Below are 27,872 nucleotides of genomic sequence, written 5' to 3' on the forward strand. Positions count from 1 at the left end.
CAACCAAGAGAGCAACTCTTAAAACATGACATTCAAAAACGATAGTTACAATGAGGTATTAAACTTAAAATGAATACAATGCAACTTACATCACCTTCAGACATGCCTACAAATCTGATGAAATCAATGCATAATGAATAAACATGAACATATTTTAAGTTTATAATAACAGTAGGCTATACATTTTCCTTCATATATTTTTAATGTAGAAAGTAGCAGTTTCATTGAAAGCCTCCAGCTCCCTCTGGTGTTTGTATGAAAGCTTCTTTGGGCTGTGCTCTTTCTTGCTCTTGTGTTCCTGGTTTTGAATCCTCCTGTTCAGTCTGTTTATGATCATCTGGAAATTAGACAATCCAGAATGTCATTCCTTACAACTCAACTTTAGCTAAGAGACGAAAAGCATTTACAAAGCATTTTATTGGATGAGCCAAGTTCGAATCTGTTGTAAAATAGCTAATGGCTGACACTTGTCATATACTCCACTTCATGTCATGCTTAAAATGTCTTATTTCTTCACTAAATTACTACTTGGTTTGACTGAAGCGAATTCACACTCGTTGAGGACTCATTATCGTGCCTCTCTTTGCTTCCTTTTTATAGACACCATCGATTTTAAGGGTTTTTCTTCACCCCTCAATGTTGAACCAGAAGAGCTTTATGACTCATTATAACTCAGCATAATGAGTCACAGACTAGAAGACAAACGGCTCTTATAATTGGATGTGCGAGCAAATGTCAGTCTGAAGTTGTTATTGGTCAGGTGCTTCAAAAGGATATCATGGTTGCTTAGTCAATATGACAGGCAGGGATCTTGTGGCTAACCAATATATCAGCACATGAGCATTTTAGAGAAACTGTTCAAATCAGCTGAAATTGGAGGGTATCATAGTTCATATGTGTTGTTTGCAGCTAGGTAATTGTGAATGACTACTGCTAGATGAAAAAAATTTAATAAAAAAATACACACCTGACTCTGAGTCATTGTTGTCCAACAGTTTTTGTGCACTCTTCAGCCTGTACATCAAGAACCTGGTTTCTACAGAAAATGTACAAAAGAGTAAAATTATACATTCATTATTTTGAACCATGTATCTTGGACGATAAAGGCATGGCAGGTGAATGAAGCAATGAATGGTTAGGCCAAGTATCTAAGAAAAATATTTTTCAGGAAATCCCTGAGAAGTTACTTTTTATCTTGATAATGTTTTCTTCTTCTTCTTCTTCTTTTTATCAGTTTAATCTTTTAATTTTTATCAACCAATATTTTGTAATTTATCAGTATTGGCTGATATTGGATTTTCAATTGTGCATCGTCTTTTTCAAATTCAGATTACATTTGCTCTCATCTAACACTCAAAATTAATTTAGAGCATAAATGTCCCTACACTGTAAAAAAAACTACATGATCAATAAATTATGACAACTTATGTTTTTACATTACCTCATCAAAATAAGCCATTGTTCAAGTTATACAACATTCAACTAATGTTTTTTTTTAAGTCAGTTTAATGTAATTTAAGTTTAAATGACTTGTAGAGCTAAGTTGTTTGTACTTAAATTTAAGGCAGCAACTTTTTTTTACAGTGTAAACTATTCTTAACACCCTCATATTAAATTGGGAGATAATAATACAAAAACAATAAAAACAAAATGATCAACAAGATATATTATTATACATCAATTATGTAAATAAATAAATAAGACCCAGTGCTAATTTATTAAAATCATCTCATCAATAGCTGAAAGAACATATATATAATAAATTAATAATAATTAATAATTAAACTGTAAATACAAATAAGGATGCATAAAACAAAAGAAAATTTTGTACAAATAAAATACAACAATAAAGATAAGAGTAGAAAAGAGAAATAAAATAATAAGAGAATAAAGAGAATAAAAAGAATACTATAAAAGAAACAAAATAAGCATTAAGATTAGAAAAAGGAATAGAAAAATCTATCTTATTTTTTTTAATACAATTAAGGGTGAATAACTGATTAATATTAGAAAAGCGTAATAGGGAAATGGAATGGATAATATTAGAGAAATAGATGAAAAATAGGGTTTAAAAATAAGGGTTAAGAAAGAGTTAAGAGTATTACCAAAATACTCTTGAGACTTGACTTGTGCCCTAATATATCATAAAAACAATATGTTACAGACGAAATATGAAAGACAACATTTCGTTGACTAGTTTTGGATAGATTATAGTTTTTACTGTAAAATAGACTACTGCCACATCAAATTCTTGATACTATACTGTCCTATCATAATAAAAGGCAAAAAATATATATTCTTTAAACTGATGCTGTTTAAGCTCCATCCACACACAGAATAGAATCAGCATATTTTAACCTTCATCATTTTGCTTAGTGTAAAGGGAAGGCAAATACTGGGGTAAAATGAATTTGCAACTGTACTACAAACATACCTAAATCATGCCCCTTTCGTTTTTCGTGCTCTAGCTTGCAGTTGAGACGTTTCACTTCCTCACGTTGTAGTCCTAGCTGAAAAACCACTCAACATGGAAGTGTATGTACACACACACACACACACACACACACACACACACACACACACACACACACACACACACACACATGAGGAACTTGACATAGAAACACAGTCTATCTGTGATTATAATGAATTGACATCTGTCAGTAAGTAAGAGGACCACCAAATATCATATGAAATGTAATATCACCTGTTTGCGTAAGATCTTGACCTCTTTGAGTAGCCTGGTGATACACACCATCTGTTGCTGATATGCACAGCGAGCCTGTGACCTTCTAAGAAACAGAGACACCACTAATCTTGCAATCAGATAGTTGCAATCAGATCAAATTTTAGGTTATTATTAGTGGTGCTTGCTAAGATTATTGCTCATATTAAGGGTTAGAACAAACCTAGCAAGCGCATAGCAACCACTCAGAACAGAAGTTAGTGAAGATTAACTCACGCCACATTCATGTCCATCTCCAACTCTTGTAAACTCAGGGAGAAAGCAGGATTTCTCATCTCTAGGTCTAAAGAGAAATGTGTTGAATGAAAACATGAAGTTATAAGTGTGTGTTCATGTGTGCACCTCACCTGTAGTAAAGGGTGGCAGGTAGCTCATAAGAATACTGTTGGTCCAGTCATCGTTCAGCTCTCTGTGTAGTATACCAAAACAAAACTTTCAGAGGTTATCGAGTGTCATTAAATCCAATTTTGAAAAAAATTTTTTTATGTGATTGCTTAATAAATACAGCTGAATTATGTTTGATTGTAGTATCAGTGTTATTTCAGTATTGTTTACATACTATTATGGTATTTATTGAGACTTTATTTTTTATATTTTCAGGAATCATTTTAATTTTTGTTTTAGGAATTTTGTTATGTGCTTATATCATTTTTTATTAGTTGATATATATATATATAGCTTTAATTTATTTTGATTGAACATTTTGTAATTTTAGTATTTAAACTTAGAAAAAAAAGTTAGAAAAGAATTGTTGTTTAAAAATAATTGATTGTTGCAACTTAATAAGTTAATGTTTTTAAATACCTAATAAATATTTTGAATACCTAATTGTTTTTTATAAAAAGGAACTAAATGCATTAACTACAGAAATATTTTGAGATTTATTGCAATTAAATATTTTACTAGATTGACAGCCCTAATTATTAATAAAGATTAATTAATTAATTACCCACCTGGCGTAAGATGGCACTGTTTGTTTAAACAATAATAAAATAATCAGCAACTTCTGCCTCATATCCGCTGTCAATAGAGACATATTGCCCAGTTTTCAGCTTATTCTGGCCATGAACGACCCACTTAGACGGACATCTTCAACAGCCTTTTTTTTTAAATGGCATTTAGAGCTTGTAAATATGATTGCCATTTTGAGAAAGTCATGTGTGTGTGCAAAATGAATTAGAAGGGTGGTCTGTGAGGGTGCTGTCGGAGGCAATATGATTTTTGTACCTACTACCTCGACATTTATTGTGTGTTTTTAAATTTAGATTTAAATTCCAGAATCTGTGTGATAGCACAACATGCAGTGTGGGATGGCATTATCAGTACTTGAATTTGTCATTAAGGAGGAGGTCGTCTGTGAGCTCATGACGTTTGAAGAAACCAATTGCACCCTTGTCAACGTGAGCAACAAGTGCATCATATTGTCCTACTATAGACTGAGTCTTCAGAAGCTGAAACAAAGTCCATAAAACAAACAAAAGAATTATAACGGTCAAATTGAAGTTTAGAGAGAGCAAGTAATTACAAAAAAACGAAATAGCAGTACTACATGCAAACAGCAGAGGGCAGTGTCTAAGCAAATTACAAACTTCTAGCGTTTATTAACTTGCACACATAGTAATTTGTTAAGACACAGCAGCACTGATATACAGTGTTATTCACAACTATCAAAGCAGAACATGTACAAGAGGTTTGACAAGGTCCAAACAGAAGCAATTTGTGCATGTGTTTACCTCTATGATGTAGCTGCCCATCCCAAGGTGCTGGTAGCGTTTGCTAACAGCCAAAAGAGAAAGCTGAAGCACAGTGTCTCCTGTAGATCTACAATTTCACAGACAGAAACAGAAGACTCCAAATCAATATTCATTAGATTAGCATATTGCTTGATTTTCTGAGAAACATCCATTTTAACTGTCACAATGTGCCTCAACATTCTAGTTAGGGTGTGTGTATTGCAGACACTTGAGGTTAAACTAAACCACGGGCCATGTGGAAGCCATTGGCACAAATACAGAGTGCAGAAGAGGGAAAGGAGCGAGAGAGGAAGCCATAGTCTCTCATTGACTGGTAATAACACCCCACAGTCAGCAAGGCAGGGCAGGTTTCTCCACTCTTCAGCCCCTCTGGACTGGAAATAGACTCAGGGTGGAGCCACACCATTCAGTGGGATCTCATAATGACAAGGCTTCATTTTCAGTTTTTGATGATATAAATAAAGTCTTTTTTTTTTTTAATCCTGGATGGTATCCACTCATAAAGAGCTGAAATGCTGACTGAGGGAAGGACAGTCAGGAGCTTGTTCTTGCTGCTGAACAGTGTTTGATTTAGACTAGTGGATTGTAGGTGGAAGAGGATTTTGCACAGAAGGTGTTTTATTACCTTTTAATGCAGACAAAATAGAAAGTTTTGTAAATCAATCAACTGTAATAATAAGTATGTGAATGGGAGTAGGGTTTAAGGGGTTGTCATAAATTTTAAACATGCAGAATTATGCATGTCGTCACACCTGAGAGTTAAATTGGGAACATATATATATTCCATTATGAAACAAATTTTTCGCATGCCTAGTTTGCATGCGTATAAGGTTTAGTGTGAACATCCCTTGTAGAATGGAAGAAACAAGAGTTTTAGCTGAACTTTGATTTACATTTTGTGTAATATCCATATTTCGTCTGCGAAACTTCCTCTTTATTGCAAAAAATGACTATGAAATGCAATTGACAAAGCTTTACTGCATTGCCAGATGATGTTATAAGATAATAACAGAAGAAAAGTATCTTGCTTTAAACCATTAGTGTTTTATTTCACAAAATAGTATTATATGCTCTTTCACTGATGTTTGATTGAATTAGGAACTGTGGTTGTACTTTGCTTACAGTTGCTTGATTTCATAGCAAGCAACAGCCACGATCAGAGATTCAACTCCTACGGCGGATGGTGGGATCTTTCCGTCTTTTCCTTGCACTGCTCTACTTTCTTTCCTTTCCCTCGCTCCGTCCACAAACTCCTGTAGGCCTTCACAGAATAGCTCCCAAGACCATCTACAGGGAAACAGAGAACAGGCTCATACAAACTAAAAATGGTCTGGATTTCTTTAACACAACAGTAGCTAGAAGACTTGAAACTATGAGAAGAGACTGATGAAATTTTGTACAAAACCAACTTTTCTTCACCATTCTGTCACACTATCCACTAACATTGTCCCAGTAAGAGACCATAATAGGATACAATTGTCATTGAAACTGTATAACACAGTTGCGTTGGCATAGAAACTAACCGGCATACATGCATGGTGGCATTTGTCATTGTTATTGACCATAATAATGTCATGATGTTAAATGTAGAGAAATGTCATAAATAAATAACATCCACTCCAGTTCACTCCTTTCCAAATCTACACCTGTAAGAGGAGGGATAGAGCTGATAAGGAACACTTGGCAAACTGTTTGCCAGAGAGGATATGGGGGAAAGCCGTTGTAATTCCATTATCTTTAACAGAATCAGCAAACGATTTGTGCCGAATCATGTCATATTCTCTCTCATTAAATTCTCAATCAGAATGATTGATTAATTTTTAGTCTGTTTCTCACACAACACTATAATATGGCTTCAGAAGACTTGGAACTTTTGTGATGTTTTTTAGTCTGTTTTGGAGTTTGACAGCTCAAATCACCATCAACTTTTGTTGTACACTCATTATTGGCATTTGTGGTTCCATTAAGAAACTTTAACAGCCATGGAACATTTTCTTTCATTTTCACAAAATCTGGTGCTTCAGATTATTAAAATGTTCTTCACACTAAGAAAATAATAGTTACTTTAAAGGGGTCATCGAATGCCCATTTTCCACAAGTTGGTATGATAGGGTCTTCGTGTAAAGTTTGTAACATACTTTGGTTAAAATTCCTCAATGGTTGTGTAAAACAACACCCTTTTTACCTCCTTAAAAACAGCTCTGTTCACAGCGACCCATTTCGGTGCATGTCTCTTTAAATGATAATGAGCAACTGCTCACCCCACCCCTCTCTTCCGTGGGGCTGCCTTGGCTGACAGTATACAAATGGCAGAGGGCGGAAATTTGTTAATTCGGGACAGTCCGTCAGTGGTCGTGGGCGGAGCATGAGCAAAGGTTAAAATTAAAAAGGAGTTAAAAAAAAAAGAGGAGTGAATGGATTTTTTTCATTGTATGGTGGTTGTGTCCACACACTGCAAAGACACATTTATATGCAAACACCATTTAAAAGTGAATTTTGCATCCGATGACCCCTTTAAGAACTGTTTACTGAAAGGTGATTTGGTCTTCAATGGCTTTGCTGCTAAAACCTCTTTTTGGAAACTTTATTTTTAAGAATTTATGTAAAAGAGTAGCCTGGAAATCCAGACCTAAATCTAAAAGATTACCGGTAATGGTCTGGTGTCGATCAATGAAAATCAGCCAGCTCGAGGGGCGGCACCAAGCATGCATTTGGAAATCTCACAGCACGCAATTGGATAACACTACGACCAATCACAACAATAAACCCCATACGCTTAGCTACCAGCGGAGCTAACTGGTAGATTATACTCTTCCGGTCGGCAAAACAGCAAAAACACCCTACTTGCAAAGGAACGATTCGAGCGCCGTCTTCTGTTCCTCATTTGGGAAAAAGCCAAGTCTAACTCGTTCATTGTAGCGGCCAAAGCCGTTTCAAACCACTGCTATTTATCCATAGGCATCTTGCAATGTTTACTGATGACTTCGACGTCACAGCGCTGTCGTCATCTGTTTAGCTCGCCTCTGGCCCGCCTATATCAGATAACCCGATGTGATTGGTGCAGCTCAGATCGAGGGGCATATTTAATGAGCTCCATGGCTCGACACCAGAGTAACTCGCTGAGCAAATTCAACTTGTGCTCTCGCGAGAACTCTGGTTTACCAGGGTAGTAAAAGAGCAGCTTGAGCTTGTTTCACAGAATAAAGAAAGGGGTCAGAAGCAATATGAGGGTGAGTAAAAGCTGACAGTTTTTATTTTTTAAAACGAATTCAAAATTCACAAAATGTGCAGGCCAAAAAAGGTCAATCGTCCACTGTCGATAGTATAGCAATGTATGAAGCACTGCTCACACATAAGTCACTTTCAAATCAAGCCGTTTTCTGTCGGTCAATGCTGGGAAACCAGTTGCGAAATCTGTTTGGGGAAATCTATCAACCTCACACGAAATTCCTAATCGTGTGGATTCCTATTCAAATTGGATTGGATTTCGCCCTCGAATATTTGCAGAACGACGGCAAATGTGACCGCACCTTTAGCATTCATTTTTAGGAAAGTTCTACCTGTCACTTGTCTTCACTTCTAACGTCTCCTCTGAGGTTTCCTCTGAACTCTCTTCAGAGTCGCTGTATAGCTCAGTGAACAGCTTGTGTTTGGATTCAGCTCTGTCTGTTGTTTTACAGGGTACTGCGCTCAAATGTGTCCCCTTGTTTCTGGAAGCCCTGCCACTATAGTCCTCTAAAACATCTGCAAAGAGAAATCAGCATAAATTAGCTTAAGTCCAACACTCATTCTATACAGAATTATGCTCACTAACATAATTTACGCTCTATTGCCCAACCAAGGTGAATTACATACCAGCATGGTCCCGTGATAAAATAATAGTACGTATCCCTGGGTAGTGCACTGTTTCGAGGACGTCTCTGGGGCCGACATCAGGCAAGGATGTGTCAAACAGAGCCACCACAGCCCGAAGAACATCCTCGTTCCCTATCTGCAACATCAAGAGAGTCTCTGAGCACACATGCTCGCACAAACATATGCATGTATATGTCAACACAGCACAAAAAAATCAAAACATTTGCCTCAGGTTATGTTAAAAAGAGCAGTGGACTCAAGATGTCATGCGGCCAGCAATTCAGTGCAAAAGAATGACTGCAGCATGACGCCCACCCCCCACACTAGTGTTTGCAAAGCTCTAGCTGTGCAGCAGTGGGGAAAAATACATTCAATTAAGACTGGGAGTTCCTGGACAACACGATGGGAGGCTGAAACGTGACCTATATTCCTGATCGCGCTGGCTCTATAATTTCATATTTTGTGGAGTAAGAGCTATAAAAGCCCAGATAATATTTCAAAAACAAGGAGGGAGTTAATATGTGAAAGGAAGTGGAATACAGCACTCAATAATCAATAAACATCAATAAAGGGAAAGCAAGCAAGATCATAAAAGAGGCTAAGTGGGATTGAAATGAATTAGTGTGTGGGTGGGTGTAAGTGTATGGGTGTGTATGAGGCAATTTTTCATATTTATGTTGTACCAAATCCAAGTGAGCTGCCTACATAGGAAACATTTTAAGGCACTCTTGACGCAAAGACTCTTCCAAAAAAAAAAAAAAAAAGAAAAAAAAAAGATATATATATACATGCAACTTAATTATGTTGCCTACTAAGATGCCTTCTTTTGGCCAAATTCTATTTTACATATCCTTTGTGGAGAAGGCAGTCCCAGAGCGTATTGCAACAATTGACAAAATTGTTAAAAGTTTGAACAAAATTTAAGCAAGTAAAAGTAAGTAATGTTTTTCATTTTATTTCAGGACAGTCCCTTAGAAAGCAGCAGCCTATCTAGGCAGAACGCAGCAAGGCAGCTCACTAGGTTTTAGAAAAAAGCTTTATGGTACACTACGTTTACAAGACAACAATGTACAAAAAACTTTGTGTGCGTTTAGGCCATTCATTTTTATGACACAACCGTTTTGGGGGCCTGAAAATGCAAACTTTTGAAAAACGGAAGTTAAAGTACAAGTTTTCAAAAACTATACTGTTATCGTCTCTGTGTAAACTACAGATTTGTGAAAAAGGTGATGTCATGCGCATGCGTATTATGTATTCAGTCTATAGGAGTGAATTGTTTCTTTACAAAATGACATCACAAAACTACTGGCCTGGCATTCATAATACAGCGTTTTTAGAGATGAACCAAAGCACAGAGAATCCTTTCCAAATCCACAATATTACTCGAGATCCCACCAACAAAAAGATATGAGAGCAAGAGAAAACACTGCAAATTATGATATTTGCATTGTCTGGTGAGATGCTTGTAGCAAAATTTCCAATCTCAGTCAACATTATGTTTATTGATTAATCTTTCACAGGGTATTTAACTACACACCCAGTAGAATCTATTTATAAATGACAACCTTTATGGGAAATACAATTTTGGACTTCTAGTGTTATATCTATAGTTCTTTAGTAAGAATGTTAATCTAAAATAAAAGAGAAGGGTATGCCAACCATAGGCAGAATTGCAGGAGCATCTTTGGTTTGGAAGAGTCGGCAGAAGTTGATTATGATGGGATGAGCGCTTAAATCACCATTGAAACAAACATTGTGGAGACGGACCACACATCCCTCCATCGCTCACCGCTGACCAGCTAAAAAGAGAGGACACAGCTTTATAAACATTCATGAAACTTTATAACACTTTGCCCTGCTATAAGGGAGACTGGGGCTAGTTGTCACAGGTTGAAACATATTTCTGAGGACAACACAATTTAATAAATGTCCATCTTCTGTACAGTAATTTTGTTACATACTTTTAGCCAAAACAATATTTTAAACTATTACTATTTAACTTTTTACGTTTGTGTTTTTTTAGGAACAGTTTTTGTTTTGTTAATAACGTTAATTGTGTTCATGGTTGACTGTTTACTTTTTAATTTAAAATAAGCTATAAAACCTTTAAAAACAGATGTGTTGTGGAGAATATTTCATATTTTAAACAAATGAACTGTAGGCCTAACGTTACTTGTGTACTTAACGTTAAATCTTCAGTAAACAGCAGTTCCCGTTTTTGTGACAACTTACCCCTATTGTGGCCAGATATTGAGGCATGTTGTCACAAAACGAACTGTATTTTTATTTCAGGCTAATAACGATAGAGATATCCCATAACGTTTTGTATTCAAGACGTAGAGTTAAGTACCAGTTACAGACGTTGAAAACAAAACAATGGGAAATGTTAACTGGAGTGTGTAACAATTAACCCATACATCCATTTGTTTATTCATGTTTAAACACAAATGGTGTGTAACACCTATTTAAATGTAAATCTGTAAATGTATTATCAAGCTAAATACCTCAAATATCTGCTTCAGAAACGTTGATATTTAAGCAAACTTGGCTGCGTTGTGCCGTTAGAGCCTGGACAGCGAGTGTAACTATAGCAACGGTGGAGCTGGAAATCAATCGCAGTGTCTCATGGGATTTGGAGTCCCCAATTACGAATACACGATGACCACGTATGACGGTTTCTTTCCCACTTGGTGGTTCTGGTGGGCATAATTTACACACCATCAAAGCCACTATGACTTTCTTTATTACGTTGAACACAAAAGGGGTGTTAGGCATAATGACAGCCTTAAGACACCACTTACACTGTATTAAAAAACAAAAAGAAACAATGGTCACTTATTTTTGTGTGTTCCACCCATAGACTGGTTCCACCGAAGAAAGTAGAGGCGTTACATTTTGTTTGTTCTTAAAAAAACAAATCTTTTAAGTGAACGAATCATATCAACCGACTCAGATCAGACTCTCCTTTTTGAAGTGCTTGACTGATTTCCTGCCTTCATATGGAGGGCTGAGTGGCTGTTTGAGTCTGAATGAACTGAGGAAACTCGGGCTGCATCTGAAATCGCATACTTCCCTATTATATACAGGCGGGTAATCCATCGACCGGAAGTTGAAGCCGGCCGCGTGCCGCCATCTTGTAGCAGAACTTCACTTGCGTTAGCATTCCATTGACTCCCATTCATTTTGGCGTCACTTTGACAGAGAATAACTTTACATCTGAGGCGTTTAAAGACTCCATTTGTCCATTATTTATTTCTAAAGAAACACGACAATGTATAATGGGCTCCATTACCTTCTATGTTACATTATGGCCCTGTAGAAACAGTTTTTGTAAAAATAGGCTAACGATTGCGTCATAACCACTCGACTCTCTGTCGCACAGTAGAGAAATTACCGTACAGACAGGAGGAGAAGCTCGCTGGCAATCGGGGGGATGTCAAGGGAGAAGCCCATAGATATACTGTCAAAATAATTAATCAGAATACTTACTCCTGCTCACTCACGCCAAAGAACTCTTCGCGTCAGGAACGGAAGTGCTAAAAAATCTCTAAAAACGGGCTTCACTTGTCTCAATTGAGTTCCAATAAGATGGCTCTGTCCACTTCTTATACTGTCTATGATTATATAGGCTAGTAGGCAAAAAACAATAGGCTATGTCACAAAAGAAGTATATGACCTACTTCTTCCAGCAAGATTCAGAAGTGTGCATTATGCATTCGATGGACATTGATAATATTGGGCACTGGGGAGGATTTGTGAATTTAAAAAAACAAATTTGTGAAGTAATTAATTATTCACAATAAGTAGGCCTACTACCTACTCAAGAGAGTAGGCCCAATGCGATTTCGGACGCAGCCTCGTTCTTGAACTAAATTAACAAAAGCATCTTGTTCATGAAAGAAATAAGCGAACTGTGATATAGCTAAGTGCTAAGTCAGCTAACGTGACTTACGTCAAAGTAATGAACGAAATAAATGAGACAGTCGTCTTAAATTTTAATAACGAGTATTAATAGACTTCGGTCAACTCCGAGAACGGTCAATCCTAAACCAATTGGGTGGTTCAGGCCATATAGGTAAACTGGCCTAGGCTACTTGCTACACCAAAATAGGCTACTACGTGTTTTGACATATTGATTTTCATTTTCATTACAATTTTTTTGTCTACTGGTAACAGCAATGCAAAAATTATGGTCATTGTGGTTTTACTAGAAATTCCATTTTCAAGGCCCGTTCACATCAAGAACCGAAGAACGACAATTTGACAACTATAAAGATTAAGAATCAGGTGAATTACATCAGCAAATTTATTACGACCCAGGAGGCCTTCAATCTGCGCGTGGGTGAGAAATCATGAAACAAATGAAATATGGAGCATTCAAGCTTTAATCTTTTGCTGCCTGTCATCTTTATAGTTGTCGTTCTTCGGTTCTTGATGTGAACGGGCCTTGAAAGTGGAATTTCTAGCAAAAACCACAATGACCATAACTTTTGCATTGCTGTTACCAGTAGAGAATTATTTTATTTTTTTTTTACAAATTTAAATCATTATGTCAAAAACATGTAGTAGCCCCCTAATGCTATCCCAAATTCAGTCTCTAAACAAATCTTTTCAGTGAACTGATTCAAAAGATTCGAATCACGTGGATGAATCGAAATCCCAACCGCTAGTGTGTGTTGGGTGGGGTCTCCGGCTCAGCGGATTGAAAGGCGTGGCGTCGGTTGGTTTCGCGGGGAGTGACGTCAGTGGAGCTGTTCAAAGCGCGCTGGTGCTGGAAAGAAACTCAGCGTCGTCGTCAGCAGTTGCAACGCGGGGCGGAGAGGCGGAAAACGGCGAGGGAAATCAGATATCTGGAAACTCGCAAGGAAATAGCGCAAAAGGAGGCACTCACCTGTTAGACTACTGAATTGTGAGTATCGAAAATATCCCATTCGACTGGTTTAAAAGGAAAAGTTACGGAGCGAGCTGAAACGGGAAGAAGGGTTTGCCTGCGAGTGTATCATCATCACCTAACACGCTTCTTTGTGCGCCTGGAAGGGGGTTTGCTCTATTTAAATGTTAGACTGTTTATTGATTAATTGTTCCACAGAAATGCACTGCCTCTGGCTTTAAAGCTTTGATTTCGTAGCACTATTGGAGGCGAGAGATTTGAATAATATTTGCATGTGCACAAGGCTGTGTTAGACTTGTATGGTTGATCACTTATCCAGAGAGCTTTCCTTCTGACAAATGCAGTTCCCACCGTCAGCCATCAGTTTGAGGCAAGGCATGCATTTTGAGTCAGGTATGTCTTACAGCATCTATTTTGACAGAAATGTGTAGGAATATGTCAGTGTTTACTGTTTCTTAATTAAAAATGAAAGGTGCATTTTCAGGTACAGCATTATGAAATTATTTTGCATCTTAAATCCATGGTTTCATATGCATACTTTCAGATTAGACTGCATAGAATTCAGAATTGTACTGTGATGGAGTGATTTAGTGTGCAATTTAAACCACAGATCAAGGTGTGGCAACTGTAGCGTTTGTGTTTATTTAACCCTATTTGTCTAGTTGTTCTTCATACAACCAGGTGAATGCTATACAGGCTAAAAAGGGTACATTATTCTCTGTGACAAGGGACTGGTAGTTGTAGTATTAAACAACATACTCTCTAAAAAAAAAAGTTGTTGTGGTCCTGTGAGCTTCTGACCGAGCTTCTACTTACACACACCGTAATGACCAAAAATACATTATAATGTTACCAGTAAAGTCAGTTATTTTTCCCATGCAAATGCAATAAAAATGTTTACAAAATCACCTAAAAGCATCATAAAAGTGGTCCATGTGACTATTTTGCAAGTCTTCTGAGTCATTTAGCTTTTTGTAAGAATAAAAAGTCCAGGTTTGGAGCAACATTTGAATGAATAAATTCTTAAAATGTTAATTTTTGGGCGAACTGTCCCTTTAAGCTGCGCATCTCACTAATAGACTAGACTGATTACTTCCCCACCTGCGTGATGTTAAGCATCATTATTGGGAGATAGCTTTGGCTTAGCCATTAAACCTCCCCTGTTCCCAGATTTATAGGTCCATCTTTCCTCTGGTCTTTAGAGAGCCTCTCAAGACAGGCATTAGTCCAAGTCACGACAGTGGGCGAGGGAAATGTGGTCACTGTATTGAACTAAGTGATGACGCAGTGCTAATCCGACACAGTGGGTCATTTGCTCACTAGATTTGCTGAAGTTTCTTCATTAAAGCACATTATTTGAATGTGAGACAAGCACAGGACATAAGACAACACCGGTTCATGTCAAATACTCCGGTCAGTGTGCCAAAACGGCCATCAGGAAGTGTTCACGTGGGGTTCTCGGGCAGATAGCCATACCTTCAGATATTACGCCGAAACCATTAGAGGAACAGCTGAGAGCTTGTGTCATCCTAATATGTTTCTTAAGAGCTCAAAAGCATGATACATTTAATGCCTGAGCAGGATGTGCTTCAGTGAAAGCCACACAATAAATAGAGACTCTCAAAGAATGACTTAATGTAATTCTTGTAAGTTCAGTGCTCTTCTTGTTTGATTTTGTTTCAGTGTCTCTCAGAACAAATTATTGCAAACTCTCCTTTTTTCATTATTCTGTTTAGCAACTATTCATTTTTATTCTCATGTAAACCAAATGTGGATGATTCTTCAGTTAGTGACACTTCTGAATACTTAGGATAAAAGATACATTTATCACATCCTGGTCAACCTTCAAGTGTGATTTGTCGATTTGAATGGTAATAACTTTTTTACGTTTTTGGAGTGAGTTGGATACATATAGTTGTAGATATGCCTTCAATTTGCTAATGCAGTCAATTAACTTTGAACTTTATCCTAAAAATGAAAAGAAATGGAATGGGTTTTAATTAAAATGTGTAAAAAACGGAATTGTTTTCCATTCTTGACGTGATGCTAATGACAGCAATATTGGGGCAAGGGAATCTTTTTTATAAAAAAACAAAACCAAACAAATTTCGCACATAAGTGCAAAATTTATTAAAAAAAATGAATTCTCAAAATGTAACTGATTTTAGCACATTTTATAAATTTTTCATAGAATCACAACATTACAACATTTTATTTGAAGTAAATGTATTTGAAAATTCGACAAAAAGAAAAGGCACAACTTGATGGCTTTAACATTGCGAATGACGTAATCGAATTAAACACGATGGAGTAATGTAAATCCATTGATTTCAAGATATTGATAATATACATGTAGAAACGATATATTTAATGTTTATTGCAAAAAAATGCATACATATTCAAATATTTGAGTTTGAGAGCATTTGGAGACAGATCATGGGTAATGTAGTTCTCCTTCATACAAAGTAGCACAAATGGTCTCAAACTAAACTCTTGAATACAATTAAAAGATTATACAGCATGATCCATGCAAACTTTGGCAAATTCAACGACTAGTTGTTCTCGAACACAAGCCATCTGACACGAGATCTGAGCAAATCCAGCCTGTATCGCTGAATCAAAACGACTCCAGAGATGCCAGAGCGACAGTAGTCACGCTTTACATTCATGATCAAGATAAAACGCAAAATAAGAAAGTAATAGAAAAACAGATGGAGATCATCTATATATGGAGGATTACTCAAATAGAAGAACTTCTCTGTTCCCTAAGATGTTTTTAGGCATTTAAGTCCTGTATTTGCTCTGCAGCAACAGTGTAGCAGATCTATTACGCCAAGACCAAACATATGAACATTGTCATATCCTTTACCATGCCAAACTCTCTGAGAGTTATCATGACAGAAATGCTTTTGTTAAAGCTGTCCGCCTGCATTATTTCAACTTATTTTTAAAATCATATTGAACCATATAAATCCAGCTAAAAAAACAGGTTTGTTACTGTTGTGGCATAGTCAATTTTAGTTTTATTCTAAATATCACTTAAAAAAATAAAAGTATCTACATGCATCTTCATGTTTCTTAACCAAAAACTGATTTATTCGACAACAGAAACAAAAAGATATGGTAGGAAAATCATGTGCTTCCACAGCTGATCACAGAGGAAGTTATGCCCCCTTATGGCTTAAATACTACATCCTCCAAACGTCACCATCCCATTCTCTTAAAGAGACACCATGTTAAATGCCAAACACATTGTCCAGAAAGATTGCACTGAAAACAAAAATTATAAAATAAACATAGAACGAATATACTATTATTAAACATAAAACATGCTCAGATACGAATAACATAATGGCCTATACTGTAAATGGGAATACGGAAAACATCAACAACAATCCCGTGTAGCAGCAGGGTGGATTGTGATAGTGATGTGGCAGTCTATTTTTAGGACAGGTCTTTAGTTTTGCTACAGGTCAGCAGACGTCACACTAGGGGAGTGCTGGGCCAGAAATAGGGCGGGTATAGCACAAGGGTGCATGTGTGTATGTGTGTGTTAATCTGTGAGTTTTGGGCACAGCTTGTTCAGCCTCATTCAAACAGTGTGCTGAATTTCAAGGATGCTTTTGAGTGCTGAATGACACGGCAGGCACAGTAAATCCATTCTGTGTGAGGTTTGCTCATGTTTTCTCATGCTGTGAGGGACTAAAGCAATGTTTGCACATGGAAATTTAGTGGCCAAATATATAAAAAAATACATGCTTAAACTCCTACATTGAGACACAAGATTTTAAAGGGATAGTTCATCCAGAAATTTAAATTGTTGTCATTTACTCACCCTCATGTTGTTCTAAATCTGTATGACTTTATTTCCCAGAAAAGAAGATATTTAGACTGTGCTGGTTTCTCTTTTACATGCCATTGTTGGTGTCAAACTTCACATAGGATGCAAAGACATCATAAAAGTACCATAAACATAGTCTGTATGACTCTTGCTTGACTTTCCAAAACATTCTGAAGCCATACGATAGCTCCGTGTGAGGAAAACAGACTAATTCAAGCCGATAATCAAGAAGCAGAGTCCGAATCACTCATTTGAATCGGCTGATTTGAATCACAAAACCAGGTGAATTGCTTAATTCACAAAATTATTCAATTATTATTATAAGAATTAAGATAATTTTTGTTGTTGTTTCATAAACATCCTAAAAGTATTATATATAATATATGTATATATTTATATATATGGTCTGTACAATTCGTCTTCGATAATCCAAAACATCCTGATGCCATTTAATAGTGCTGTGCGGTAAACACACACAAAATTCAAGCCTATAATCAATCTGCAATGTCTTATTCAACTAATTGGTCATTTGAGTCAGCTGATTTGATTTACAAAACCAGTCTGATTCATTCATTAACAAATCATCAAATGCGAATGATCAAGTTTCGAGTATCGCATTTTTGGGGGACATTCATAAACATCATAAAAATATATAAGCATGGTTCGAATGAATTGTGTGCAATATTCCATAGCCACACTATATCGCTGTGCAAGTAAAAAAACAAATCCTTTTTCTTTTGATTCACAAAACCAGTTCAACTGATTCACTCACAAATTTCACTGATTCGGTTCCTGAGATTAACCCACTCGATGCTGTACATTGACAATAATCAGATTGATTGCTCAATCGGACTGAAAAGTCTTCATCGATCAATCCTGTTGAGCTCAATTCAAATCCAATTTTGATCTGATTGAAATGGGGGGTGTAGATCTTACATAACCACTTTAAAGGGAAGATTTTAGCCATTCAATCTGACTACTTTCTTAACTGGAATAAAAAAATACCTTGTGTACATGCACAGTGCCGTGATACAGCATACATTTTACAAATGTGCATATATCTATTTAAATCTTATGGTCACTGGAGGAGACTGAATATTTGCTATGTATTTGCTATGATATATAACCAGCCCGATCTCACGGGAAAACGTAAAAATTCTACGAAGTGGCTTATTCGTACGAATTCATACGACCTGACTCGTACGAATTAGTACGATTTTTGCAAAATCGTACATATTTTACGAATTGGCCAATTCGTATGAATTCATACGAATGTCCTACCCCTGACCCCGCCCCTAAACCTACCCATCACGTGGGTTTAGACAAATCGTACAAATTCGTACGAGTGAGGTCGTACGAATTAGTACGAATTAGCCAACTTTTTATCATTCGTACGAATTCGTACGAATTGGTCGTGAGATAGCGTTGTATATAACAGTGCTTTTGCAAACTTTTTGAATCTTCAGTGTCCATTCACTGTAACTGCATGTACAAGTGCATGAATTCTCCCTTTGTGTTGTACAGTAGAAAGTCACACAGTGAGTAAATGATGGCAGAATTTAATTCCTATGTGAACTATCCCTTTAAATCTGTCTAAAGAACAATATTTACCTTACCATTCCTGAGCCAGGCTTCTCTCCTGTGTGTATGTGTGTGCTGGCTGATGTTGGCAGTGCTCTGTGAACAGACTGCATTAACATGAAGAGATTAGATGTCCTCCGCTGGTACACAGGGAAATATGAATGCAACGAGAGAGAAGGATTTGGTTTTTGTTCAGTTAATCTGCCAGAGCAGCACAATACGATTGTGTGTGTGTCCTTGTAGGTCATTTATAGAAATCAGTGTGCTCAGCTCTGGTTTAACACTACCTAGCCATCCATCCATTAATGGATTGACAGGCATTTGGTGAAGTGATATGTTATTTTGATATAGGATCGCTTTAGCTGTGTGATAATGATAATGATAATAATTGTGGGAAGCATGTGTATAGATGGAGATAACTGTGTTTGACATGGTTGGAGCTGGAGTGTGTGATTAGGACCCATGCTTTGCGTTTGCTCTTTCTAACTCTGGCTCCATCCCTATTTTAGGGCTGTGGTTATGGGAGAACCTCCAGTTAAGAGTCTCAGCCCGGCTGAGAGACGCTGGTTGTGGGTGTATTCGCTTAAGGCCATGGCTGTTGGTAGATTACAGAGGGCGCTTTAGTTGGGAACCACCCTGATTCACCCTGCTCTTTCCGTCAGGGCCCTGTCGGCACAGGGATGAGGTCTGTCATTACCTGCAGGATATGAGCTGACCTCGAAACAGATGAGAGGCTTTTCTGGTGAAGAGATGTGCATGTGTGCAGGTTGGGGTTGGAAATGTGTGCTAGTGTCGAAGTCATTTGATCATTTCTGGGGGGTCAGCTTTTGTTTGTTAATGGCTTTTGTTAATGGCTGATGCTGATACATATTCATTCAAACTTCATTCATAAGTGTCTGATTTGTAATATCACCTTTATGGTTATTTAGTTATTTTTCGACATTATGTAATAAACATTTTACAATGTTGGATTTTAACATCACTTAACTGTGAAGCAAATGTTTTATTTAGATAGTTCACCCAAAAAATGAAAATTCTGTCATCATTTACTCACCCTCAAGTTGTTGTTTTTTCCACATGTATGGAAGTCAATGGGGCCCATCAACTGTTTGGTGTTAAGTTTGAGCAATATAAATATGTATAAATATATACATTAAATTAAAATCGACATGCTTGGGAGCATTTAAAAGCAGGCACCTATCAGCTGATCACTAATATATACGCCTGCTTTCAAACGCTCCAGTGTATATCTGTGTAAGCGCTCGGTGAAGACAACATGTTTTTGAAGCGTTGATCATTGTAGCCAATCAGAGACATGTATGTTGAGCGGGGTCAACACAATGGCCAATCAGAGGTGTTTGAGAATCGATTCAACAGCGCTCAAAATGCTAGAGGGTAATGCAGGTATCGTCACATTTTTTAAACTTCGGCACCAAGTCGGTACTTTTTGACAACACTACTCTTTTGTTTGTAAATATATCAGATTACATAATTAAAATGAGTTGCAGAAAAAAATTCACATTGATTTTAAATAGGAGGGCTGTTTTTCTTTCAAATAAAAGACCTTTGGTTTGACATTTTGCATTTATATTTTTACAAAGGGTGGCCTGTAAACACTTTTTTGGCCACTGTATGTGTATGGCAAAGGCCAAGTTAGAGGCAAGTGTGTGTGTCTGTGTGTAATTAAGCTTGATGGTCCCCTGCTATTATAAACAAGTAGCAACTCTACACATCAGAGACGTATGGATGTTAATGTGGGCTGCTGCGGTGCCAGGCAGCAGGAGAGGGTGTCCTAGGTGCTTATAGGCTGTCGCAGAACTTGTTATGATCAGCAAAAGAACACAAGACACCCTCTCTCTCTCTTTTTCTGCCACTTATGACCTACCGTTCACATCTGTTTCCTTTGCCTGAGAGGTGGTGTTTGGTTTTTAGGGCGGTTTCCCTGGCAACTCAGTTCTCGTATGCTTGAGTTCGCTCTGACAATGCCGCCCCCCTTTCCACCCCTCCCGTCCTCTGCTGGAGCTCTGGGCCGTGCCTGTCTCGTTCTGTTCATCTGCTCTGGCTGTGATGTAATAAGACATGAAGGATCAGGTGCTCTCATGTAGACACATCAACTCTGACTGTCTCAAACACATGATGGACTCACTGAGGAACCACAAAGTAGTTATAGGCCAATATTTCAGCCCAGGCAGATTAGACTCAGGCTATTCTTAGATTATTGTCTTGTCTGATTAACAGCCTGGTGTCTGTTGTGAAATTTACCAGCAGTCTCGTCTCGTCTATGGATAGTTATTTATTTAGGGTGTTCAATTAAATTCAGATATTTTGTGTACACTGTTTAAATTGTATCAAATATAGCGAAATTATTTCTGCTCCTCAGATATCATTATTGGTATTCCATGTTTTATATTTTATTTCATTATTGTTATTTATGTACCATGGCAATACTATCATGTTTTTATTTGTAACATGGCAGTAGCACTGTATAAATACCACAGTACATTAATTAATGTGAATATTAATATTATTAATATGGTAAAATATGATAACATCATTAAACTATGATACTACCACTGACAGTCAAACATATTTTATGTAGTGCAGGATGTTTAACCTGACCATTTACCTGAATATAAAGTAATGATGCATATTGGTGCTCTGATTTTTTTTTATCTTTCTTTTTTAATTTCAATTGTTGGTCTGATTTGGTGTCATTGCATAAGCCAAAAATTGGCTCTTTTTTTTTTTTTTTTCAGGTTACAAAAGTGCTGTATTTTCTCAATCTTTGTCTATTGTTTTGATGTGTTATGTTAAGCTTATAGCCTAACATTTCAGAATTGAGATTTGAGATTTTTTTTTTTTTTTTTTTTTTTACAGACCAAACAAAAGAGATACATAATTGTTATCAAACAGGTTTTCAGTCATACGATTAATTGGCTATTGTTATCAGTGAGAAATCAGAAAACCATTTCTGTGTTATAGCTTCTCATTTTGTGGAAAACATATTGAAAGAATAAAGTAAGCAAATGACTCATTTGCATCAGAGATGAGGAACATTTGGATGCCATGCTTGATTGTGGCTTGTTTTCCCTTACTATGCATGTTTGGATGATATGTTGACTGTACACTATTTTCAATCTGTCTTCAAAATGCCTTTGACCACATTAATTATACTGGCAAAACAGAGAGAAAAACATAGACACATGTCAGTGGTTGTCAAGCCAATCAATTGAATTCACAACACAGATCTCTATTTGTTCCTCGAGAGAGTATGGCCTTGAACTTGTGATGCGTTATGTTGTATTTGTGTGTGTGTGTGTGTGTGTGTGTGTGTGTGTGTGTCTATGTGAGTGTGTCTGTATGTGTGTGTTTGTACACAAGTGTTTCATTTGCTTACATGTGTGCTTTCGAAGGCAGGTCAGGGTTTATTGATTTGCAAGTTGTCTTTGTATTCAGCCACAAGTCTAAAAGCAATTTGTATTTGTGTGGATCACTTAGGGTCACGCATACAGATGGAAAAAGCGAAAGAGACTGAGAGAGAGATGTAAGATGGGGGTGGGGGGAGGGTAGAGGAGGAGAAACAGGTTAAATGACCACAGAGAAAATATCATAGAGGAATTGTTCCTCCAGTAAACACAGGATGATACATTTAGTGGAAAGTGTGTGCTTGTGTGTGTAGCAGAGTATTGATCCAGCATGATCTAGATTTGAGAGTATATTTAGAGCAAACACCCTGTAGAGATTGGGGGGGGGCACTGCCCAAGAGCATGATGGGTAATACTGAATCATCATCATAATCCTCTGCCGTCATTCCACAAACCGAAGGATCTGTGCACAGGAGCTTTAATTCATTCAAAGACAAACACACAAGTACAATAGGCTCGGCATGAGACCACTAGAAAAAAATGCTTGACTTTCTTTTTTCTAATTTGATATTTGGTCGTTTATTTATATTAATTGAATATATTAAAATATATTTGTATTTTTTAATTAACAATTTGAGTGAAAGTAGAATTTTTTTTTATTTATTTTTTTTATTAAATAAAAATCTATTTAAAATATTGTATTTTTTATTTTAAATATTGATATTAAAATGATTAGGCATTTGAATTAATTTAGCAAATTAATTTTAATTAGTTTTTCAAAACCTGATGGTCAATGTTATCCAGCATGATTGTAATATTTTTAAGAGCAGCCGCTCTGTGGTTTTGACCTTTTGTACAAAGGACTTAACATAGTCAAATTCACAAATCTGCTTACATTTTGATTTGTGACCTAGAAATAGTGTATAATCTTAAATATTTCTTGTTCATTTTAGATCATAAACTTTCATTTTGGTCAGAATTCTCTCATTTTGTTTATTTTGAGGATTTGTAAATAAAAACACCATATTTTCAATGTGGTTTCAGAGTGTTGTACCCAACTGTACAGTACATTCATACACAAATCACAAGAAATGAACAGTGAGAAAAAAACTAGCACAGCCATATCTAATAGCACCTTGGCTCTCCTCTGCCATCCTACGCACTTCTTCACTCAAACACTCTCTGTCTGTCTTGCCCCTGGATGCCACTCAATCTCACAAGCGCCCACACAGTAAAAGCACTCATCACCTTGTGTAACCAGGTGTCAGGGAGTCTGGGTGAGTAATGGTCGCTCCCCACAGAATGGAAATCGTGGCACAATCAGACTTGAGTTAACTGCTGCTCTTTGGAGAAGCGTTAATCGCAATGATCATTTTCAGTTCCCTGCATTAAACTGCTTTAAAATTCATTTTATTTTTTATCTTGTTTTAATTTTTATAATGTTGTTGTTCCCTTTCAAAAGCTACTAAAATGCTACTATGCATGTGTGCAAACACGCCAAGAACTTGGCTTTAAATAACCTCTGACGATGACGTCATTAGAATGTGCGCTCATGAGAGACTATAAATTGACGTGAAACAGGTGCGCCTTCTGATTTCTTTGTCTTCAGGGACCGCATTGTGTGTGTGTGTGTGTGTGTGTGTGTAGTTCCTTTCTATCTGTCTGAGTTCCAATTGTCAGTGTGCAGAATTTTCTGAGAGCGAAAAACAGAAAATGTAAAATGTCCTGTGTTTCCCAATCAGGAGATGCATGCCTCCATGTTCAGAGCCTATCCCTGATTACGATGCGCATGATATCTGCTTTGAGTGCTTGGGGGAAGAGCATGCTGCCCTTGTGTTCGCGGCTGAGGAGCGAGAGACGAGTCCTTCCCTTTCACTCGTTCTCTCTCCAGATATGGATGTACTCGCGCCAGCTTCCGAATCACGGCCCGGCACTTCTTCGGACCGGACGGAGGACACTGTATCTCTTGTTTCTGGCGAGATGTATTTCGAGAGCGCCGAATGCTCCTTCCGCAATGATAAAGCACAAGAGGAGTTACTCGAGGTGGTGACTCATGCAGTGGCCAAGGTTACAACTGGACTGGCCAGAGGAGCAAGAGACCTCCAAGCATTCAAAGTTAGAGAAGAGATTTCTGTCCAGTGACAAAAGGGAGTGACCTGAGCGATGGTCTCTCCACTTCTTCAAAGACCTCCATGACGAGTTAACTTGTTCATGGGGGAAACCATATAAATCATGTGTCTTTGTGCCTTCCATGTTAACTTATCCGACTATCGTGGGTGCAAGGGCACGTGGTTATACAATGATGGCTCAGGTTGAAGAGACGCTCACGGGCTATCTTTCCCCTGGGAGCTCATCGTCATTGAAAAAGCCTACGTTTCCCACCAAGTCATGCAGAACAACATCCACACTGGTGGGGAAAGTGTTTTAATCAGCGGGCTGCTAAAAACCTGCTAAAAGATCTGAGTATGTGCGGGACCATTGATGAGGAGGCCTTCTTAGAACTCCAAAAAGCCACAGATCTGTCTCTCCGGGCATCTAAGCAGACGGCCCATGGAATTGGCCGGTCTATGTCGGCTTTGGTCGCCATGGAGAGGCATCTGTGGCTGAACCTCACGGGCATCAAAGATGCCACTTGATGCCACTCTCTCACCTTCTGGACTGTTTGACAACTCAGCAGGTTCCGGTAGGGGAAGAGGCATGAGGAGACCTTGTGAAATTTCTTCCCTGACGTACTCAAACGGAGGGGCTGTGGGGCCACCCAGCCCAAACTTGGTCCGGCTTCTAAGCGGAGGGAGGCCCAGAAGCAGAGTGTGGCAAGTTGCGCTCCCCCTAATAAAGACTGGGGACTGGCTCGCCACGCTAAAAAAGAAAGCTTAAAAAGAGGCCGGATTTGAGGACAATCATCTCCGCAAAGAAAAAGTATTCGTACCCAGAACTGTGGGGGTGTGCCAGGTATCTCTACTTAGGTCCTAAAAACAATAGAAAAAGGTTACAGAATACAGTTTGTGCACCGCCCTCCATGTTTCAATGGCGTTGTCTCCATTACTGTGGGACTGGAGCAGGTGCATTTGCTGTCACAAGAGCTACAAACTCTTCTGGGCAAAGGGGCCATTGAACATGTTCAGAGAGAGTCAGGCTACTACAGTCGGTATCTGGTTCCCAAAAAAGATGGGGGTTTCATCCGATTTTAGATCTTCGCTGTTTGAACCGTTCTCTCAGAACATACAAGGTCAAGATGCTATCAATCAAGATTTTATATCTGTCCTTGAGATTTTATTCACATGTCCTTGAGTCGACATCCCAAACTCATGTCTGAGACTTCCCCAGTGTTTGTGAGCACACACTACACAACCTTGAGGGGTCCAGACACTTCCCAATGCGGTGGCGTTGATATTCTAGTTCCCATGCTTATGAGTACGCATCATCAAGAGTAACTTTTGAAAGGGAACGTCTCGGGTTACTTGACTGTAACCCTGTTCCCTGTTAAAGCGGGAACGAGATGCTGCGCCTCAGTGTCACACTGGGGGTGTGTCCAGACGTCTCTTCAGAAAAGTGATAACCTGAAGGTGTACCCGTATCACGTCTATTTATAGCCTCTCAAGAGCGCGCATTCCAATGACGTTATCGTCAGAGGTTATTTAAAGCCAGGTTTTTGCTGTGTTTGCACACATGCTTCAGAACCGGTCAAACAAAGATATTTTCCCAATGTCAGGACGCAGCATCTTGTTCCCGCTTTTTCTGGGAACAGGATTACAGTTAAGTAACGAGACGTCAAGAGACGTTTTATGTTATGTTTTTTTATGTGATCATATTTTAAGTTATATTTAACATATATATATTTTTAGCATTGTGTCTATTTGTTAGTATAAAATTGTGGTTTTATTAGTATTAAAAAACACATTTATTTATTATAAATGTATACTCTTAGTATACAAAAATAAATTTTCAACCATCTAGAATACCATAGAAACCACATAACAATGTGTTAAAGGGGTCATATAATGCCATTTTTGTATAAGCTAATATGATTCTTTAGGGTCTAAATTAAAAGTTTGTAATATACTTTAATTAAAAATTCTCATTAGTATTGTAAGAAAACACTAATTTTACCTGGTCAAAAACAGCTCTGTTTTCAGCACGCCGTTTAAGTGCATGTGTCTTTAAATGATAATGAGCTTCGCTCACCCCGCCCCTCTGTTCTGTGCGTACACAGTTTGAAATAATAACACAATAACCATAATGCGTTGTTCATTATGAACGTGGGATTATGAATTATATCAAGAACGTCGTACATAGGCAAGGCAAGGCAAGGCAAGTTTATTTATATAGCACATTTCATACACAATGGCAATTCAAAGTGCTTTACATAGAAGAAATTAAAATAATGAAAAGAAATAAGAATAATTAAAACAGTTTAGAAAAATAAAATAAAATACAGTACTTTTAAAAAATAAAAAAAGAATATTATTATAGATCTTTCTTTCAAAGGATTCCATAGAATTCGGATTCACATAGAAAACATGCCGTAATGTTCCCTGAGTGTAAAAATAGCCACATTCATCGTGAAGCGTGCTAGCGATTTGCAAAGATTAATATAAATATTAAATATAAAGGTTAATAAAACATTACACTCACTTCTTCTTCTGGAGGTGCAGCAGGAACACGATTAGTTGGTACCGATCCTTTTTGCAGGAGCAGCTTCTTAGCAAAACCAGCTTTATACTGACCCTCGTTTGTAAAGCAGTCTGGTGTGTGAAATGATTCGCGCAAACATGAAAGCATTGACGTTGATCGTGGGGAATATTCCCTTCGAAAACAAAACTCAGCCACTGCGTCTTCAGCGGTTCGGATTTAGGAACATCAAAATGACTGCTGTGTTCCTTATTACACCCAAGAACAGAACAGAACACCACAATCGCTGACGCCATTCTGCTCATAGACAGTGCTCCAGCGCATCAACAATGACGCGCGGACTATGATGACAGCTCGCTCAGGAGCGAGGGCGGGTCTGTGTTGAAACACTGCTGTCAATCAACAATCGTGGGAGGGGCATCGATTTTGTGACGTCACTAGGTCGAACGGCTTGATTTGTGATGGGGGAAAACATATAAGGAGATTTTTTTTAAAAAACACTGGATGTATTTTCATCATTTTATGATGGTTGTGTACAGGCACTGCCAACACACATTTCAGTACAATCAACTTGTAAAAGTGCATGTACCATTATATGACCCCTTTAAAAACACTCAAAACACCGTAGCTACCTATGAAGCGCCCCTCAATTTTTTTCTTAAATAGTTCAAATGTATTATCACAATTAAACCTCCAGTAGGAGGTTTGTTGTTGAAACAGCTCTCGATTGTCAGATTGATAAGGATTACACGTGAATTGATTAATGATGGATTATTGAGGATCTTACGGTCATAATCCCTCCACAAAGGTGTCACATTGATTAGCATCTGAAATGAGCTTTTATCTACCACGCAGCGGGAATGCCATTTGATCTGTTGATGGATTAAATTATATTACAAACATTCTTCAACTGCAATTAGCTTATATTTGAGCATGAGAATACTCAAGAGAGGCAATGCTTCGGCTGGAATTTCCTTGTCTCATTTAAATTGTGTAATGTCTACGGCTTAAATGAGTGAAAATAACACTAGCTTCATTAACACCCTGCATACGGCAAGTGTTGTCATCATGGGATTTGAAGACACTTGCCTGGTGATTGCTGTCCCTTGTCAGTCCTATGCCGTTTTAAAAATTATATTAAGTGTAGGCCAGAAAGCCATTTACAATCTATACGTCGATTACAGTTCAGTATCTACAACGATAGTAA

General features: G+C 37.6%; 2 protein-coding genes across 2 annotated transcripts in view; one reads left to right on the plus strand and one right to left on the minus strand.

Annotated features, from left to right (window-relative positions):
• Positions 1 to 126: 126 nt before the first annotated feature.
• LOC309490438 (uncharacterized protein) lies at positions 127 to 10,943 on the minus strand. The gene is made up of 13 exons (XM_082159607.1): positions 10,860 to 10,943; positions 10,015 to 10,154; positions 8,356 to 8,491; positions 8,061 to 8,244; positions 5,623 to 5,787; positions 4,480 to 4,567; positions 4,073 to 4,197; positions 3,094 to 3,155; positions 2,963 to 3,029; positions 2,708 to 2,792; positions 2,435 to 2,510; positions 968 to 1,036; positions 127 to 337 (listed from the first exon to the last, which is right to left on the minus strand). The coding sequence occupies exons 2-13, from the start codon at positions 10,135 to 10,137 to the stop codon at positions 222 to 224; spliced, it is 1,296 nt and encodes a 431-aa protein (XP_082015733.1). The 5' UTR covers positions 10,138 to 10,154; positions 10,860 to 10,943; the 3' UTR covers positions 127 to 221.
• A 2,183-nt stretch (positions 10,944 to 13,126) lies between these two features.
• The window catches only part of smpd3 (sphingomyelin phosphodiesterase 3), a 43,561-nt gene continuing 28,815 nt past the window's right edge, over positions 13,127 to 27,872 (plus strand). Inside the window, exon 1 of the mRNA XM_082159555.1 lies at positions 13,127 to 13,264. The gene's annotated coding sequence lies outside the window, so the exon portion shown is untranslated. The remainder of the gene's footprint in view (positions 13,265 to 27,872) is intronic.

The sequence above is a fragment of the Leuciscus leuciscus genome (assembly GCF_965113295.1).
Source record: "Leuciscus leuciscus genome assembly, chromosome: 25".
Classification (NCBI taxonomy): domain Eukaryota; kingdom Metazoa; phylum Chordata; class Actinopteri; order Cypriniformes; family Leuciscidae; genus Leuciscus; species Leuciscus leuciscus.